The sequence below is a fragment of the Aspergillus lentulus genome (assembly GCF_001445615.1).
Source record: "Aspergillus lentulus DNA, contig: Alt13, strain: IFM 54703, whole genome shotgun sequence".
NCBI lineage: Eukaryota > Fungi > Ascomycota > Eurotiomycetes > Eurotiales > Aspergillaceae > Aspergillus > Aspergillus lentulus.
Window position 1 is genome coordinate 347,134 of NW_028322114.1, and position 15,127 is coordinate 362,260.

Consider the following 15,127-nt stretch of genomic DNA (forward strand, 5'->3'; position numbering starts at 1 on the left):
GCCACACATACTTCTCTGTTGAAAAACTTGACGTATTGCGCCGAGGACAGTCTTCTGTTGTCTGGTTGGTTCGTGATAGAAAGTTGCTAGTCCCTAGATTCTCGAGTGTGCAAACTGAGCATGGTGTTGTGTTGGAGTGTTCTTCATGACTGCATGTACTCTCTTGTCTCCAGATCCTGGGTTGTCCGCGGGGACTGATGTTGCCTACACCAGCGAAGCCTACTACTAGACCTACATACAGCTTTTACTGCTTGAGTCTAGATATAGGACCGGATGACATAGCTGCGTTTATAATCTGGGCAATTGTGCATGTGTCCCATTACTCTTTGAACGAATGTTGGTTATGGTGAGAGACAGTAAAGGAAAGAAATGAAAGAGAAGAAAAGAGGAGGATAAGTACTTTTTTTGTCTACTAGCTTTGCTCGATGAGCATTCACCATCTTTCAGCACATCGTCCTAAAAGGGCATAGTGAGGCCATAGGCCATATCAAAACAAAACTGCTTTGCAAAGTGGATGTGTTTCGCCCTTTCCCTTTCCTGCTACTTCTAACTACCATCTTTCCCCTTTCTCCATTTCGATCTGTCAGCAATCCTTCCAATATGTCTTCCACTACCTTCAGTCAACACCAACCAGCAGCTTCCTCCGGCTCGGGTGGGAGGAATCCCAACAAGGGGGATGAGGGCAATGGCCGCACTCACGGTGGGCAGAAGCCAGCCCGCATCATGGTACGCACCAATACGTCACTCTCACTTTAAATATTCTGACGATGCATATCACAATACAGGAGGTGCGGTGCAAGCTGTGCTAGCGGCGCGGCTATAAGGAGGGAGATTGCCTCTCACGTGCCGGGCCCTCGAACGCCCAAGTAAGGACAGATAACACTCCTACCACACTATATGAGTTAATGTCAGTTTAATAGAACTCCACCTCGAGGCGGACCAATCCCCCAGCGGCGGCGCCGGAAGGAGGGAATGAATGCCAGATACCGTTGCAGGATGCGCAGACAGCAGGAGCGACAGCAGCAGTAACAGCAGCACCTGGAGGAAACGCGAGGAGAATGTGCAGCTGCATCTGCAGCTTCAGCAACTTTCGCACGGATTAGAGGAATTGAGAGGGGAAAATGCGCAGTTGCGGGAGGTGGGCCGGCAGCTCTATTTGGAGCTGCTGGATGGCCACCTCCAACAAAGCCAGCGGCCAGTCGAGGGTCATGATGATGAAAAAGAGGAAGATGGAGACCAGTATCCATGACGTAGTTAGCTAGAGAATAGCCTCAAGAATCGGGAACTTGCTTGCTCGTCTGCGATTAGGAATATGCAAGTATGCCCAAAGAAGCTGGCTTCTTTTCACTCATATGGTAGAGCATACGAACAACCGTCGAAGATCAAAGAGAGCAACCGCTCTTTGAATGACCTGTAATGTAGCTGTTGCTTCCTAGGTATAAGTACCAATGGCTAAACCTTCGTACACTGTGATTTCGTATGGAGATCGAGGACATATGATCTTTTATGTGGGTAATCTTATTAAGCGTTGTGTTACTGGGTATACAGCATTGCAATTATCTCTCTTCAGAGAGCGCCGTGTATACGAGTCATCAGCTCGTGCTCATCATATACCTGCCTTACATGCTGCTACTACCAATTAAATGGCTTGATGAGGCCTCCGAACTGGCTCAGGTGAGTTGGCAAGGACCCCAAGAGCCTGAAAGTTGACCTAACCCGGTCAATTACAAAGAAAGGAAAAATTGTAAGAGGTTGGGACTTTTCGAGTCGACTCTGTAGCCCAGACCATTCCACTCCATGCCATTTCCCCTTCTTTAAATCCGTCATGCATAAGGCAATCCATGCCTACGGCTGGCCCTTCGACAATGCCTGTTATCAGCTCAACTGGGCGAGCCTCCGGGAAAAGGTGTATTTGAATTGCTTGAGCTGGCCATAGTCGATGGGATCAAAGCCATCGGACGGGAGAATTGTCAATGCGAGTAATGCTTTGTCCGAGGTCAATGATGCTTTCTTTGGCGTTAATTGAGCTTCAAACGTTAGCACAACTCTTCAAAGCACAACAGAAGGAAGACCAAACACAAGTAACAGAAAGATTCGGAGCAATAGGATACTTACAGGCTCATATTTCCACTCATGGCGGAAGGGAGAGACGCAGGGCTTGAAGCGCGTATTGAAGCCAGTATCAACGCACGGTGGATCTGTTGTTGCCTGTCTTCGTTAATTCAAGATCTGACAAACATTTCAGTGACGAACGTGTAGAATTACTCAACAGGACGGCACTCACTTCAAGTCTCTGTGAATCCATCGATGTTGTTATACACCGCGCGGGGGCTAGGGAATGATTCGAGTCGCCAGTCGCAATCATCTCATGAGGGAAAATCGGCTCGCTGTAGGTACATGGAAACATTCTGTTATGGGAGACATGAACCCACCATTCCCTTTTGGGAAGTGTTGTGTGGTGATGGTGATTGACCACTGCGCAACACTGGCAGTTGTAGATAGATTCTTTTCTTCCTCTTCTCTCTCTCCTTTCTTCTTCCCTTTCTCTTCCCATCGCCAAAACTCAAGAAGACAGTATCGCTGAACAAGCAAGCTCAATCAATATGAGTACGGCAGTCCAAGGTTTCAATGCAAACATGCATGCCTCCATTGCCGCATCTGGTTCTGGTGGGAGACGCCCCGATCGCGGCAACGGTGGTCTGCGTCCACCTGATCGGGGGCTGGGCAAGGTGACGAAGAAGACGAAGAAGGTATGTCCATGGAGCGACAGCTTCCGCGGGAAAATACTCACCCGCATTTGTTAGTAGGGCAAGAAATGCCTGGCTTGTCAAAAATAGGGACACACTGTGGAGGAGTGCCATCTTTACAGTGCTGTTCTCTGTAATATTACTCTCTTGATAGTGTGTTTGATTCTCCTAAACATTATAAATAGTTTAAATCTAATGGATTTGAATTAGGCAAGGATTCTTGCTACTGAAATATGTAGCAGTCCTCAGACCAGGGTCCTCCCTACTGGAAGAAGTAGCTGCCCTCTGGTTACTTATTACCACCCTCTGGGCGCGCCGCAGCAGCGCCCTCGTATAAGCTTGAGGCAATGTCGCACGGCACGTCGGCTGGCAGAGCGGCAGCAGCAGGAGGCGCAGGAGCAGCTGGGACGCTAGGAGCACGCCCCTCAGGAGCAGCTCCCCCAGCAGCAGTCTCCCCAAGATCAGCGCCCCCAGCGCTCAGCAGAGTCGCGAATGCGGCCAGCTCCACGGGTAGCTCCCGAGGAAGCGTCATGCTCTGACCAAATGGAACTCGATGAGTAAAATAATACACAGTGAGAGATCCTTAATATGACGGCACTACAATATGTGATCGTCACCTTTGATGGGCACTGCAATGTGTCCTGATCACCTTTGATAGCGCTACAATATGTCCCCTGAACCAATTTATGGACGAAAATCCTGCGCAAGTAGGTGCCTGGTCGCCATCTCCGATGATCATCCGTCCAGGCCTCCGGCGATAAGCTCATACCTCACCGTGGTGCTGGAGTCTAGTAACCAGCTTCCGATCTGGACTGGTGAAGCTAAGATGAGCTTGCTCTCATATATAAGCTTTAGTTTTGATACACGAGCGACCCCTTCTGTTGATTTTTTTCAAGTAATGGAAAATTGAGTCCGATTGTCCAGCAAATACAATTGCGTCAACAACATTAAATTCCTTCTTTGTAGAGTACACTTGTATTTTGCTCAACCATTGTACATGGGCCCCTACGTTATCGATCGTACCTCAACTCACCTTGCGTTCAGACCGGATAATATACTACGGTGGTTATGTCTTAAGGGATCCAGCAAAGAAAACTAGTACTAGCTGCACAGCATAGCCTTTAGGCCTCGGGAACAGAATAACATTGGTTATATGATTATAGGAAGTAACTGCACCGAGCTATTTGTCAACTATGTCCTGCGTAGTAGCGATAGTAGAAGGGTGTGCTCAGCATGCTAACCCCGTTTACTCTTTTGAACGAGTGATTCGGATACAGGACTTTCCATGAGACCTTGGGCGGTAGCGTTGCAAACTTCCCATACTTTGCAGTATTTTCCCATCAGAGCAATACCTTTAAGTGAGATAGACTACCCAAAGATGTGCACTAGAGATAAGGTATTGACTACTCTTTATATCAGTAATCCGCTGAACGGCTTGGAACCCAGATACTGGAGTGGCAACTATATAGGTACATTGTGCATACTATGTGCTTGCTGCATGTTGTACCTCTAGTGTATTTGGGGAAGATCCATAAACAAAAGTGAATGAATGACCACCAGACAACACTAGGAGGCGAGACGCCATCATACCCCTCGCACAAACACTCGCTGTGGACAATTTTTTTTATTTCCCCATCCTCTTCTCTTCTCCCTCTTTTTGCCTCCTGCCCTTCGAGCTATCACCACAACCACCATTGCTATTTTCTCATCAGCAGAAATGGCTACTCAGATGGCTTCGGTTACGACCTCCGATTCGGCTACATCTCGTCAGCCAGCTGCTGCCTCTGGTTCCAGTGGGAGAAATCCTGACCGGAACAATGGCGACCGGCGCGGCCCTGGCGAGGGCAAGGTGAAGAAGGCAAAGAAGGTAGCACTAGCAAAAATCCATCTAATTTATTGAAGCTAACAGTGTACCGTACAGAAGGGCCAGTGGTGTGTTCTCTGTCGACGCTGGGGTCACGGCGCTGCGAAGTGTCGTGTTGGTGCCCGCGCCCTGGCCGCCGTGGTAAGACTGCTACTGCTACTCTTATGCTAAAGTTATGCTGACTATGACTTCTCGTTACAGGCTGCGGCATCCCAGAACCTGGGACATCCTCCCCCTCCTCCCCCCTCTTCCCCTCCCCGTCCTCGTGGCTGGCAGGATCGTCCTCGCATGGACGGCCCAAATAGCCGGGAGCGTCGTAGGGAACGGCGCCAGCTGCAGCGCCTGCAGCAGCAAAGGGAGGAGGATCAGCAGCGGCAAGTACAAGGCCAGGAAGATGAACGGGACCAACGGGTTGATTCGCCTCAGGGCGAAAAGAAGGACACTACTCATGAGGCTGATCACCAGTGAGGCCCGCGTGTTCCTTCGGCGCTGGATAAGTGTCCTTATGTCCCTGTCGGCACTGAAGAAGTGCCCTTGCTTTCTGACTGACGGCACTGGAGAAGTGCCCTCACTACCTGACTGACGGCACTGAAGAAGTGTCCTCATGTCCTGACTGACGGCACTGAAGAAGTGTCCTCATTTTCTGACTGATGGCACTGAAGAAGTGTTTTTATTTTCTGACTGATGGCACTGAAGAAGTGTCCTTACTTCCTGACTGACGGCACTGAAGAAGTGTCCTTACTTCCTGACTGACGGCACTGAAGAAGTGTCCTCACTTCCTGACTGACGGCACTGAAGAAGTGTCCTCATTTTCTGACTGACGGCACTGAAGAAGTGCCCTCATTTACGCCCACAAGTTTTGTGGTGATCTGTTGTGGACACTGAACAAGTGTTCTCGTGCGGCTGGCGCTGAGAATGTGCCCCCGACACGTTGACTGAAATTCTACTAAGTAGGTGCCTGGCGGTCATCTTCGATGGCCTCCAGGCCTCCAGCGATAAGCTCACACCTCACCGTGGTGTTGGAGTCTAGTAACTTGTTTCTTTTGAACAGGTGAAGCTAAGATGAGCTTTCCTTGTATGTAGCCATTGCTCTGCATATAGCATTCTGCAATTGAATTGCTGGTTTTCTCATATACAATCAAATCGAGAAAATAAAGCAAAATAAAGTTGACTTACGAGAGTATTTATTTTTTACCCATCTCCAGTTCTTGCTTCCTTCTTCTCAGCTGCGACGTCGCAAACGACCTAAACCCAGCCCAGCCGATGGAGCCAGAACTGGAATCTAGCGTTCTCGGCCATTTTACTCGTACTTTCTGCTGGGTGATCAGCGAATCGACTACTCAAGTGAGGGCTCTGGCTGTGCACCATTCAAGTAGTCATCCTCTGTATCTCGACTCATCGCCATAAGGACCTAGGTGCCGAAGGCAACTGAAAGCAACCAGAGGTGTATTTTCGTACCCTCTTCCTTACCCAGTGATGAATAGGGAAGGGACCCTCTTATTGAACGGTTTCGTGGCTTCTACCCAGTTCCTTCGGCTTCCGTTAGGAACGTTGGGAAAGGTGTCCTTGGAGAGCTATGCGCCACTCCTCACCAAAGAGGCCTTTCATGCCAAGAACCCTAGGCTGGACTGGCTATGGCCTGGGTGCTCTTGACTTTAGTGCCTCTCACCGGTGTATTTGTAGCCTTGCAGCACCAGTGGTTGCCTTATAGCGTATCTGGGTTGAGTATTCAGCTTCTTTAGATATACCCCCAATCAGGTCGAGGATGGACGGACTAGAGCGGGGGAACGGGGGTTAAGCCCAGCATTTCGGGGTACGATAAAGCCTCAAAACTTTAAGGCCGACGTATCGCCAGACGCTCGCATCTCATGTACCTGGAATGAATTTGCACCCAAGAGGAAGACCCTACGTAGAGTTTTATTTTGACTACCAAGCATTATATATATCTGGAAGTAGAAGTGGTATAAGCGCGGGGATAGATATCTACCCTAAAACTGTTCGACAAGAGTTCTCCCGCAAGGGAAATAAACCGTGGCAATGCATTGAAAGATTACATGACGATTATGCCACCGACACCTGATACCGTGAGTTCATGCGGATTCTCTTGCCGTAGAAGTAGAATACCACCGGCACCGGTAACAAACCCAAGGCGACAAACCCAAGCAATGAATTCCCCCATCCCAGCCCGAGCTTAGCATACATTGAAGGCCCGGCAAGCGGCAAGAAGGCTCCGACAATGGACCGAACGACTGTGTTCGCCGCTATTGCTGAGGCAGCGTACTCGCCAAACGCGTCAACGAGGTACGCTTGAATGGGGAGGAGGGTAGCGATCATCCCGCAGCCAACCCAGCCCAGTCCAATGATGGGCATTATCCAATGGAGATGCATCTGGGCGGACCATCCGTACCAGAAGAGACCGACGGGGATAAGAAAACTTCCCGGGATGAGCGGCGGAAGTCGGAATTCCGGCTCCGCTTGGCCGTTGTTTCTTGCGATGAGGAGGCTTTGGATCTTATCGGACAGGGCACCGAAGCAAGCAATGCCAATGAGGGCTCCGACGCCAATGCCGATAAACACAAGTCCGGTGGCGCCTTGACTGAAATGGTAGGTGGTTTCGTATACTTCGGTGACCGTTGTAAAGAGCAGGTAAAGGTAGCCGAAAACAACTCCTAGAGGCATGCAGCTGTTTAGACCTGTGCCTGAGTTGGGATTTAGAGCTACTTACCTGTGTATAGCGAGAACAAGGCGACATTTGGAGTGAGGAAGAGTAATTTCGTTGGTCTGGTTATTGCCTGGATGAAAACCTCCCTAGAGTTCAGCTTCAGGGCGTGCCCAGCGTTCGCGTCCACAGATCTGTTCTCTTGTCTAGTTCGACTTGCTTTTTTCCGCAAGAGGACCGGTTCGTAGGATTCGGATAAAACAAGAACAACGAGAATGACTGCAATCCCGGACTGTATCGGCGAACTAGTGAGTTTGGACGAAGAGTAGAAGGATGGAAGTCGCCACTAACCACAATGGCTAGCAGCCAGAAAACCCATCGCCAACCTTGTGCCTGGGAAAGGTAGCCACCGGCGATCGGCCCGATGACAGGGCCAAGGAGCGGGCCCAGCCCATAGATGGACATGGCGACTCCACGCTCCTGCCGGGCAAACATATCCGCGACGCTGCCTGCACCCAGTGTGACCGGACCGCTGCCAGAAATCCCGGCGAATAGACGGAAGACCAGAAGCGCACTGACGTTGGGGGCGAGAGCACCTGCGATATTCCAGATCGTGAATATTAAGGTGCCGACCTGGTAGACGCGCAATCGGCCATAAATTTCCGAAAGCGGGGCGAGGAAAGGAGGTCCGACTGCGAAGCCGACGAGATAAATGGAGACAACGAAGGAGGCCAGAGTCCTGCTGGCTGAAGGAAAGTCTTTCATCACAAGTCCCTGTGCCGGTGCGACAATCGACGAAGTCAAGGGGGTGAGAAAGGTGAGATATGAGATAACGCACATATTCCACCATTTTTTTGTACGCGACCAGTTTACCGGTCGTGCAGGATCCGTCGGCCCATCCCAGCCTACCTCCTCGGTCGATGGTTCTGACGCCTTTTCTGTTGAGCCACCTCCCTGTTCATGCCCACTGGGTTCTTTGCAGTTCCGTGGCGGCTCCTCCTGGTGATCCATGTTCCCAGCCATTACCTAGCAGAGAGGTTGTCCTCGCAGATTCTGATCGGTATTATGACACATTAGTCAGACAAATATACTTGGATGACTTCGTTTCTCGGGGAGACATACTGGTGCAGTGGTAAATTGGGACGCGGGCTAGGGCTCGTTCTCCTCTGCGTGTGTAGGTGGAAAACAGGCGGAAATCCCAATCGATCGCGTTCCATACGCAACAGGTGCTGCAGTGCAATATTTATTTCGCCCCCTTTTTGCTCGCCCTGGCCCTCGGGTCAAGCGGGAGAATGCGTTTGCGTCTAGAAGCTCGGACAGCAAATGAATAGTCGTAGCTGGCATCGCTGTCCTCCTCTACAACATCTCCAGAAGCCCGATCCTCACTGTATGGAGAGGCTTGAGATTGAGCGTGCTGGGGATTGGGTGGGCCTCTGGCACGTTGTGAAAGGCAAACATTCAGGACATAGTGTAATACCCTTGGACTAAAGCAGAGATAAAATGAGAAAATCCGGATGGTCTACAAGATTAGGTGCGATATGAGCGAAAGATGGGCATCTGCTGCATATGCGTGGCGACCTACAGGCAAGGTATTAGATTCATGACTACAGTTAATGGTTGGGCCTGCGCCATTTCCCCTTGCAGTGCAACTTTGGGGGCATACTCTACAAAACTCAAGAACCTTGCTCTCAACCTTCTCCCATCATTACCTTCACTTATCGGCTCCGCGTCTTACTGCTCGCCTGAATCTGCCCAACTGATCCAATTCGCTAGCGAGATCGTTCGCCAAACAATCTACGAAACTAAGGTAGCTGTTCAGATGCGGACGGTGTCTCACTCAGCAAAGCCAGGACCATTAGTTCTGTTGATAAGGGCCACGGTGGGTAGTAGCCAGTATCACCTTCCATCCACTCGCAAAGTATTCCGGGCCAAACCTGGCAACAGTGACGCGTCTGTGTCACTCGTATTATCTATGCACCGGAGACGTTGTTTCGGACCTTTCGCGGTCACCTGAGATGTACGGACCGGTATCACCTCGAGTCGTGCATGGGATGACATCTTCGGTGCGCGCCCCTGGGAAGCTGAGATCGATAAAAAGAAACCCCTCTATAACGGCCCCACTGCGCCTCTTCCAAATTCTGACGGTTGATGGCGAGCTTCATCGCTTTTACCGCTATTTGCTTGCCAAGGGTTCTCGGATGCTGCGCTGAGAGAGCACGAGCTAGTGATCCAACCCAACACCACTCTACGGGCCGAGAAGCTGCATGAGGAAGTAATAGCATGAAAAGACACCTGAAATTACGGCTTGGCTTAACGTAAGGTACCTGACCCCCTGGTCCAGGACATTGGCAGCTGACACAGTGCATTGCTCTAGTACGAGACATTCAATCTCATCTTCGAGCTTGCATTCGGCGAGACCTACGGCTGCCTCGAGAACTCATATTACCACCCCTGGGTGAAAATAATTCTGGAGGTAATCAGGCTCCGCACCATGCTTATTCCTTCCCCTGATGTTGTTCGTCCCCTAGTCCTTGCGTGATAACTTTCTCACACACCGCAGGTACACCCATGACAATGTGCAGCGTCCAGTGGACCGAACACCCGCTACAAGGACCTGACCGCCACCTTGTTCGATCCACAGTACGGGCTCCAACGTTACAAATGGATGGGAAGTGCTCCGCGCTCCTCATCACAGGTGGCGAGACAACAGCAACTGCTCTAAGCGCCACGCTATACTTCCTGGCCCGAAACGAAAATGTGGAGCGCAAAGTGCTCGGCGAAATCCGAAGCACCTTCAACAGCTTTGGAGGCATTAGCGTGAATCAGCTGAAGTACCTGAGCGCCTGCATAAACTATGCGCTCCGGAACTTCTCTCCCGGTCCCCGCCGTCTTATGCGCCGGGTCCCTTAAGGGATGATTTCATGGACGATCATTGATCCCCGGTGGTGCTCAAGTGGACATTACATGCTACTGCATCGATTGCTGCAGCGGCTTTGTCGATCAAAACCAATTTATTCGAGAACAGTGGCTCGGGGATCCCGCGTCAGAACCACGATCGCCACGCCATGCGGGCGTTCAGCTACGGCCCTCGCAACTGCATCGCTCATGTCCTAGCCTGGTTGGTGATGCGCCTGACCCTGGCCCGGCTGATCTGGGAGGTTGATTGGGAGCTTGCCCCTCGATCGGACTGGAAAGTCGCGTTGGTCTTCAAAGTCTGGAATACAAAGCCGTTGAAGATCAAATACACCCCCAAGTGTTACGCTGAAGTGGCGTAGAGTGGATAATGGGGAAGGCAGTCCAACCATTTGTTCAGAGAGACTTTTATCACTAATAACATTAAACCTTCTGTACGTTGTATGTCTTGTATCAGAAATCTCATAACTGTGGCTAAGAGTGCGGACTCGATATCCAATGAAGGGTTGGTGAAGTAGAATAACCACCCAAGGTCCTTTCCTAATTTTTGCATTCCTCTACTGCTCGCTCTGTCTTGCTGACGTCCAATCGACTCCGCATGTGATACCTGTAGAGAGGCAAAGGAGGACACGTAGGATCCCTGCAACTCTGTTGGACTGCAGGGCATCCCACGCCGTAACTCGCCGGACCCTGATGGTATGTACCTACTACGGACTTGAACCATGGGCCAGGGAATGGGTCGGCATCACTCGGCCAGAACGTCATAAACCTCATAGCTCGTGGGATCTCATACGCGAGGTTACATCGTTGTGTACGGTACAAAAGAGGGCGATCACTGGACGTTCCAGGTAAGAATCCATGTCTGCGAAAGCATGGTGATATACGTGACTGGCTGAATCGGACCTCACCAGGCAACGCTGAATACCCTGGTATTTCGGCTGATCTAACTCAGCAGCTCAGATGCAATGCTACTTACATATGCATTGTGTGATAGGTCAGTACAAAAGCCGCATCCAAGGTCAGCCAGGTTTCCGCTAGACAAGAGAATGTGACACAATTGGCCGAGATGAGATCAACCAAGGGCACAGGAGTGTAACGCTATCTAAGACAACCTTTCAGAATGCGTTTATTAGTGCCCTATCGGAAGCGGCCATGTACGCGGACCGAAGCCGCTAGTCTATATGCATGTGTCATAAAGACAAGGGTATCCTCAAGGGTACTGCATGCCCAGCCCTTCATGGCCAGTCAAGTCATTCATCCACTAGCGTCTGATCAGCGCCGAACCTTTTCAGCTGGCACTGCTGCTCAATGTAGTTCCCAATGCCATACCATAAACCATGGATTGCGGTCCCAAATCAGACGCATTGAAGCGAGATATCATCACGCTGGCTTCCTGCAATGTGACCCGAAGAGGTAGTGATTAGTCACGGAGGCGCTGCCCTTGATTCCCAAGACGCTAAGGCCTTGCAGGCCGGCGATCACAATCTAGCAAGGCCACAGGGTCCAAGGTGAGCAATTTCGCGAATTAAGCTTCACGCACCAGCTGTTGCGCAAACATGGTATGATCATCTGTTACTTATAAATCGGTAGAGTTGCATTTAGTCATGTTTCACCTTCCCTTACTGACATTCTCGAAGATGGCTACCAAGATCGCAAGCTTACTTGGTTTTTCCAGCGTCGCCTGGCTTAGTCTGGCGAATGTGATCGTCGCCCGCGACACCATCTCTCGTGATGTAATCATCCTTGGTGGTGGCAGCTCGGGAACGTATGCGGCGATTCGTCTTAGGGATCAAGGTAAGACCGTCGCTGTCGTTGAACGTAACGATTATCTGGGTGGTCACGGCGAAACCTACTATACTGAAAATAACACGCCACTCAACTTCGGTGTGGAAGGATTCTTCAACACGTCTGTGACTCGGAACTATCTGGAGCGGCTTCAGGTACCCTACGGGCGCCGCAACCCTGCTCCCGCGCGCGAAGACTACGTGGACCTCAAAACAGGGCAAAGAACGGAATACCCTCCAGGCCAGCTCCAGGACAGGGAAGCATTTGCAAAATGGGTCGATGCCATCTCCCAGTTTGGGTTCTTGGATGACGGCGTGTACAGAATCCCAGAACCGGTACCAGAGGACCTCGTCAGTCCTTTCGCGGACTTCGTGAAAAAGTACCATCTCGAGGATGCCGTGTACGCTCTCTTCTCTCACACTTCTGGCGACGTGCTCGAAATGATCACGCTCTACGTCATCCAATACATCGGCGTCCCCCACGCCGCCGCCTTGAACGAGGGCTACGTCCGTCCCATCGAGGGCATCGCCGCTCTGTACAAGAGCGCTGGCAAAGAGCTCAGCGGTGACGTTCTCTTGGAAACGACTCCCGAGTCTGTTCAGCGCTCCAAGAATGGCGTTGAAGTCATCGCGCGCAGTGCTGATGGGAGGAAGACGCTTCTGAAGGGCAAGCAACTGTTGGTTACCATTCCGCCACTGCTGGACAACCTCCACGGCTTTCCGCTCAGCAAGCAGGAATCGCACATTTTTTCGAAGTGGCAGTATCATCAGTACTGGGCTGCGCTTGTCAATGATACAGGTCTCCCCAACGATGTGAACCTCGTAAACGTCGACCCAGAACGCCTGTACGGTGTTCCCGAGGAACCATTCATCTGGCGCCTGGATAATCATTGGGCCCCCGGCTACCACAACATCAAGCTAGTCGGTGGGTCCGAATTTGGCGAGGATGAGGCGAAGGCATACATGTATGAGAAGCTCGAGCTTCTCCGTGCGGAGGAAACATACTGTACCCAGAGGCCTGAGATCGTCAAATTCGCGAGCCACACCCCTGTAACCATGTTTGTTTCAGCGGAGGAAATCCGTGGCGGGTTCTATCGGCAACTCTATGAGCTTCAGGGGTTCAACAGCACGTTTTGGACCGGCGCCACTTGGGCGTCGGATTACTCGACCTTGCTATGGGGGTATACAGATGAGGTTCTCGAGCAGATGGCTTCTTCCTCATCGCTAACCTGAGTACCTGTGTATCAAACTGATCTGCGAAATTCTACAAGGGCGGTCGCACTTTGGTAGCTATCTAGGAATGTTTCATAGATGCAATAAACTAGAGCTTGAGAACTTAATATGATTGTATCCACACTGGACGTCTAAGAGCGATCTTTACCCTGCACATTGAGACTTGTAAGGGATATGAAAATTGCAATGGTAAGGTCTCTCAAATATAAACTAGTCTGTAGATCCCTTGGGGATACGTACCAATGAAACGTGGCCCTTGTATCTTTGAAGAGAGGGGCGAGGCAACAAGGTCTATTGGATTACTGCTCCTACGGACAGGAAAAATAAAGTGGGAACAGAGAGAAAAATCGAGTCTTCTTTCTTGTCCTAAGCGAAGCAGACTTCTCCTTGCATCTGCAGCACCCATGGCTAGGATAAACAATAATCTGCCTCTACGAGTTCCCCATATGTAATCAACCAACGCGTTTAGTGAATGCATTTAAAATGAATAGGTAATCTAGCTCAGTGATGCTGACCCTCATGACACATTGTCACCTCCTCGCTAGCAGCATTGAAGGCCTCGAAGGTATGGAGGTAGACACTCATGTACGGTTTCTTTCCTTTGTAAGAGAAGGAGACCCAGGCCTGCAGGTGATTTGAGGTACGCAGGTCGACATCCGGACTGCGGATCGAGATCAGCCCTATTCCTTCAATATGTGGGATATGTCAAGACTTACTAGTACGATGCCAAATCCGATGGATAACTTTTCGCCAGGCCACCCCACCCTCTTCTCTCAAAGAAAGTGGCCAGTCCTTCTGCGATGGCTCTGTCGTTCTGCCCAAAAGCAGGAAAATAGATCTGTGGCTCGGGAAGTGGGCTTTTCGGAGACAAGGTAAAATTGATAATGAAGGGAAGCTGCTCCTGCGGTGAGGTACCAGGCTCGTAAAAGCAGTTCGGCAGTGGACACAGACCCTCCGTGATGGGTAATAACTGCCACAGCTCCCTGAGCGCATCCAACCCCTCCAGTGTCTCTGGGTCGTCCCGTCGCCCGTTCAGTGTCCAGATGTCTTCGACGGAGGCCAGGTTCAGCTGGCGTTCCATACAATAAACTTTGATCCTCGACTCGGCTGGCTTAACCAAATCACAAGAGAGAAAGTGACCGATCAGGGTAGGCGCTCGCTCAGCAATAAACTCCTCAAGGATCGCCAGTGGGGTGGCAACTTTACCACTCTTGTCGGCGGCCTTGATTGCGTCAAACATGAGCTTCTCCTTCGGCGTCCCGGTCGCGATAGACTTGATGCGGGGGTAGATGTAGGTCTTCCAGACACTTTGGCCGGATGGCTCTAGGTCGGCCGCCAGCTTGTTCTGCGTCTTGAAGACGGGGATATGAGAATTTGCATCACGCAGATTTTGAACGTCCTCCTCTGAAACGACCAGCGCGTTGGTAAAATGGTCAAACCATTCCAAGTCAAGCCCTGGAACCATGGCCTTCAGGTCCTGGAGAACAGGCCTGATGGCTTGGGTGTTGAATGGATCATCCTGCGTTCCCGTTAAGGGACCAATGGGCTCGAAGGCGAACCGCAGTAGTGCTTTGGAGAAATTGAAGCTCAGCTCGAAGGGAAGTCCAAAGCGCGTCAGATGGCTCTTCCAGTGCATGGGCTCACCCTTTTCAGGGTAGGGACCCAACGCCGGGATGATGACCTCGCGGTGGATGCAAAGGAACTTGTACTGTGCGTGAACGTCATATCCGGCCCCCGCCATCATGGCGGCAAACATCGGAGCAGTGCTATACCACCATCTTGCGTGGTTCCTGTTCGAGAGGTTCAGGGCTTGACTCAGAACGTGGAAAGGCTTTGGCAGCTGTGCCGCTGGTTTCTTGGAGATTTCCATCGTTCAGCCTCCTAGTTGCTAGTTTGTTGTATGAAATGAGAGGCAAAAAGACGAGGG

At 51.0% G+C, this 15,127-nt stretch overlaps 6 protein-coding genes across 6 annotated transcripts; 3 read left to right on the forward strand and 3 right to left on the reverse strand.

Moving 5' to 3' along the window:
• Positions 1 to 3,036: 3,036 nt before the first annotated feature.
• ALT_7388 (uncharacterized protein) lies at positions 3,037 to 3,279 on the reverse strand (the record flags this gene model as incomplete). Its single annotated transcript, XM_089600257.1, has 1 exon — positions 3,037 to 3,279. One exon carries the CDS (start codon positions 3,277 to 3,279, stop codon positions 3,037 to 3,039), a length of 243 nt encoding a protein of 80 aa, XP_089455442.1.
• Positions 3,280 to 4,464: 1,185 nt separating this feature from the next.
• On the forward strand, positions 4,465 to 5,079 carry ALT_7389 (uncharacterized protein; the record flags this gene model as incomplete). The annotated part of the gene is made up of 3 exons (XM_033560779.1): positions 4,465 to 4,614; positions 4,669 to 4,752; positions 4,813 to 5,079. The coding sequence occupies 3 exons, from the start codon at positions 4,465 to 4,467 to the stop codon at positions 5,077 to 5,079; spliced, it is 501 nt and encodes a 166-aa protein (XP_033416670.1).
• Positions 5,080 to 6,672: 1,593 nt separating this feature from the next.
• On the reverse strand, positions 6,673 to 8,293 carry ALT_7390 (MFS transporter; the record flags this gene model as incomplete). Its single annotated transcript, XM_033560780.2, has 3 exons — positions 6,673 to 7,280; positions 7,337 to 7,562; positions 7,622 to 8,293. 3 exons carry the CDS (start codon positions 8,291 to 8,293, stop codon positions 6,673 to 6,675), a joined length of 1,506 nt encoding a protein of 501 aa, XP_033416671.2.
• Positions 8,294 to 9,844: 1,551 nt separating this feature from the next.
• ALT_7391 (isotrichodermin C-15 hydroxylase) lies at positions 9,845 to 10,545 on the forward strand (the record flags this gene model as incomplete). The annotated part of the gene is made up of 2 exons (XM_089600258.1): positions 9,845 to 10,171; positions 10,225 to 10,545. 2 exons carry the CDS (start codon positions 9,845 to 9,847, stop codon positions 10,543 to 10,545), a joined length of 648 nt encoding a protein of 215 aa, XP_089455443.1.
• Positions 10,546 to 11,820: 1,275 nt separating this feature from the next.
• ALT_7392 (beta-cyclopiazonate dehydrogenase) lies at positions 11,821 to 13,200 on the forward strand (the record flags this gene model as incomplete). The annotated part of the gene is made up of 1 exon (XM_033560781.2): positions 11,821 to 13,200. One exon carries the CDS (start codon positions 11,821 to 11,823, stop codon positions 13,198 to 13,200), a length of 1,380 nt encoding a protein of 459 aa, XP_033416672.2.
• Positions 13,201 to 13,701: 501 nt separating this feature from the next.
• ALT_7393 (tryptophan dimethylallyltransferase) lies at positions 13,702 to 15,070 on the reverse strand (the record flags this gene model as incomplete). Its single annotated transcript, XM_033560782.2, has 2 exons — positions 13,702 to 13,861; positions 13,917 to 15,070. 2 exons carry the CDS (start codon positions 15,068 to 15,070, stop codon positions 13,702 to 13,704), a joined length of 1,314 nt encoding a protein of 437 aa, XP_033416673.2.
• Between the last annotated feature and the right edge of the window lie 57 nt (positions 15,071 to 15,127).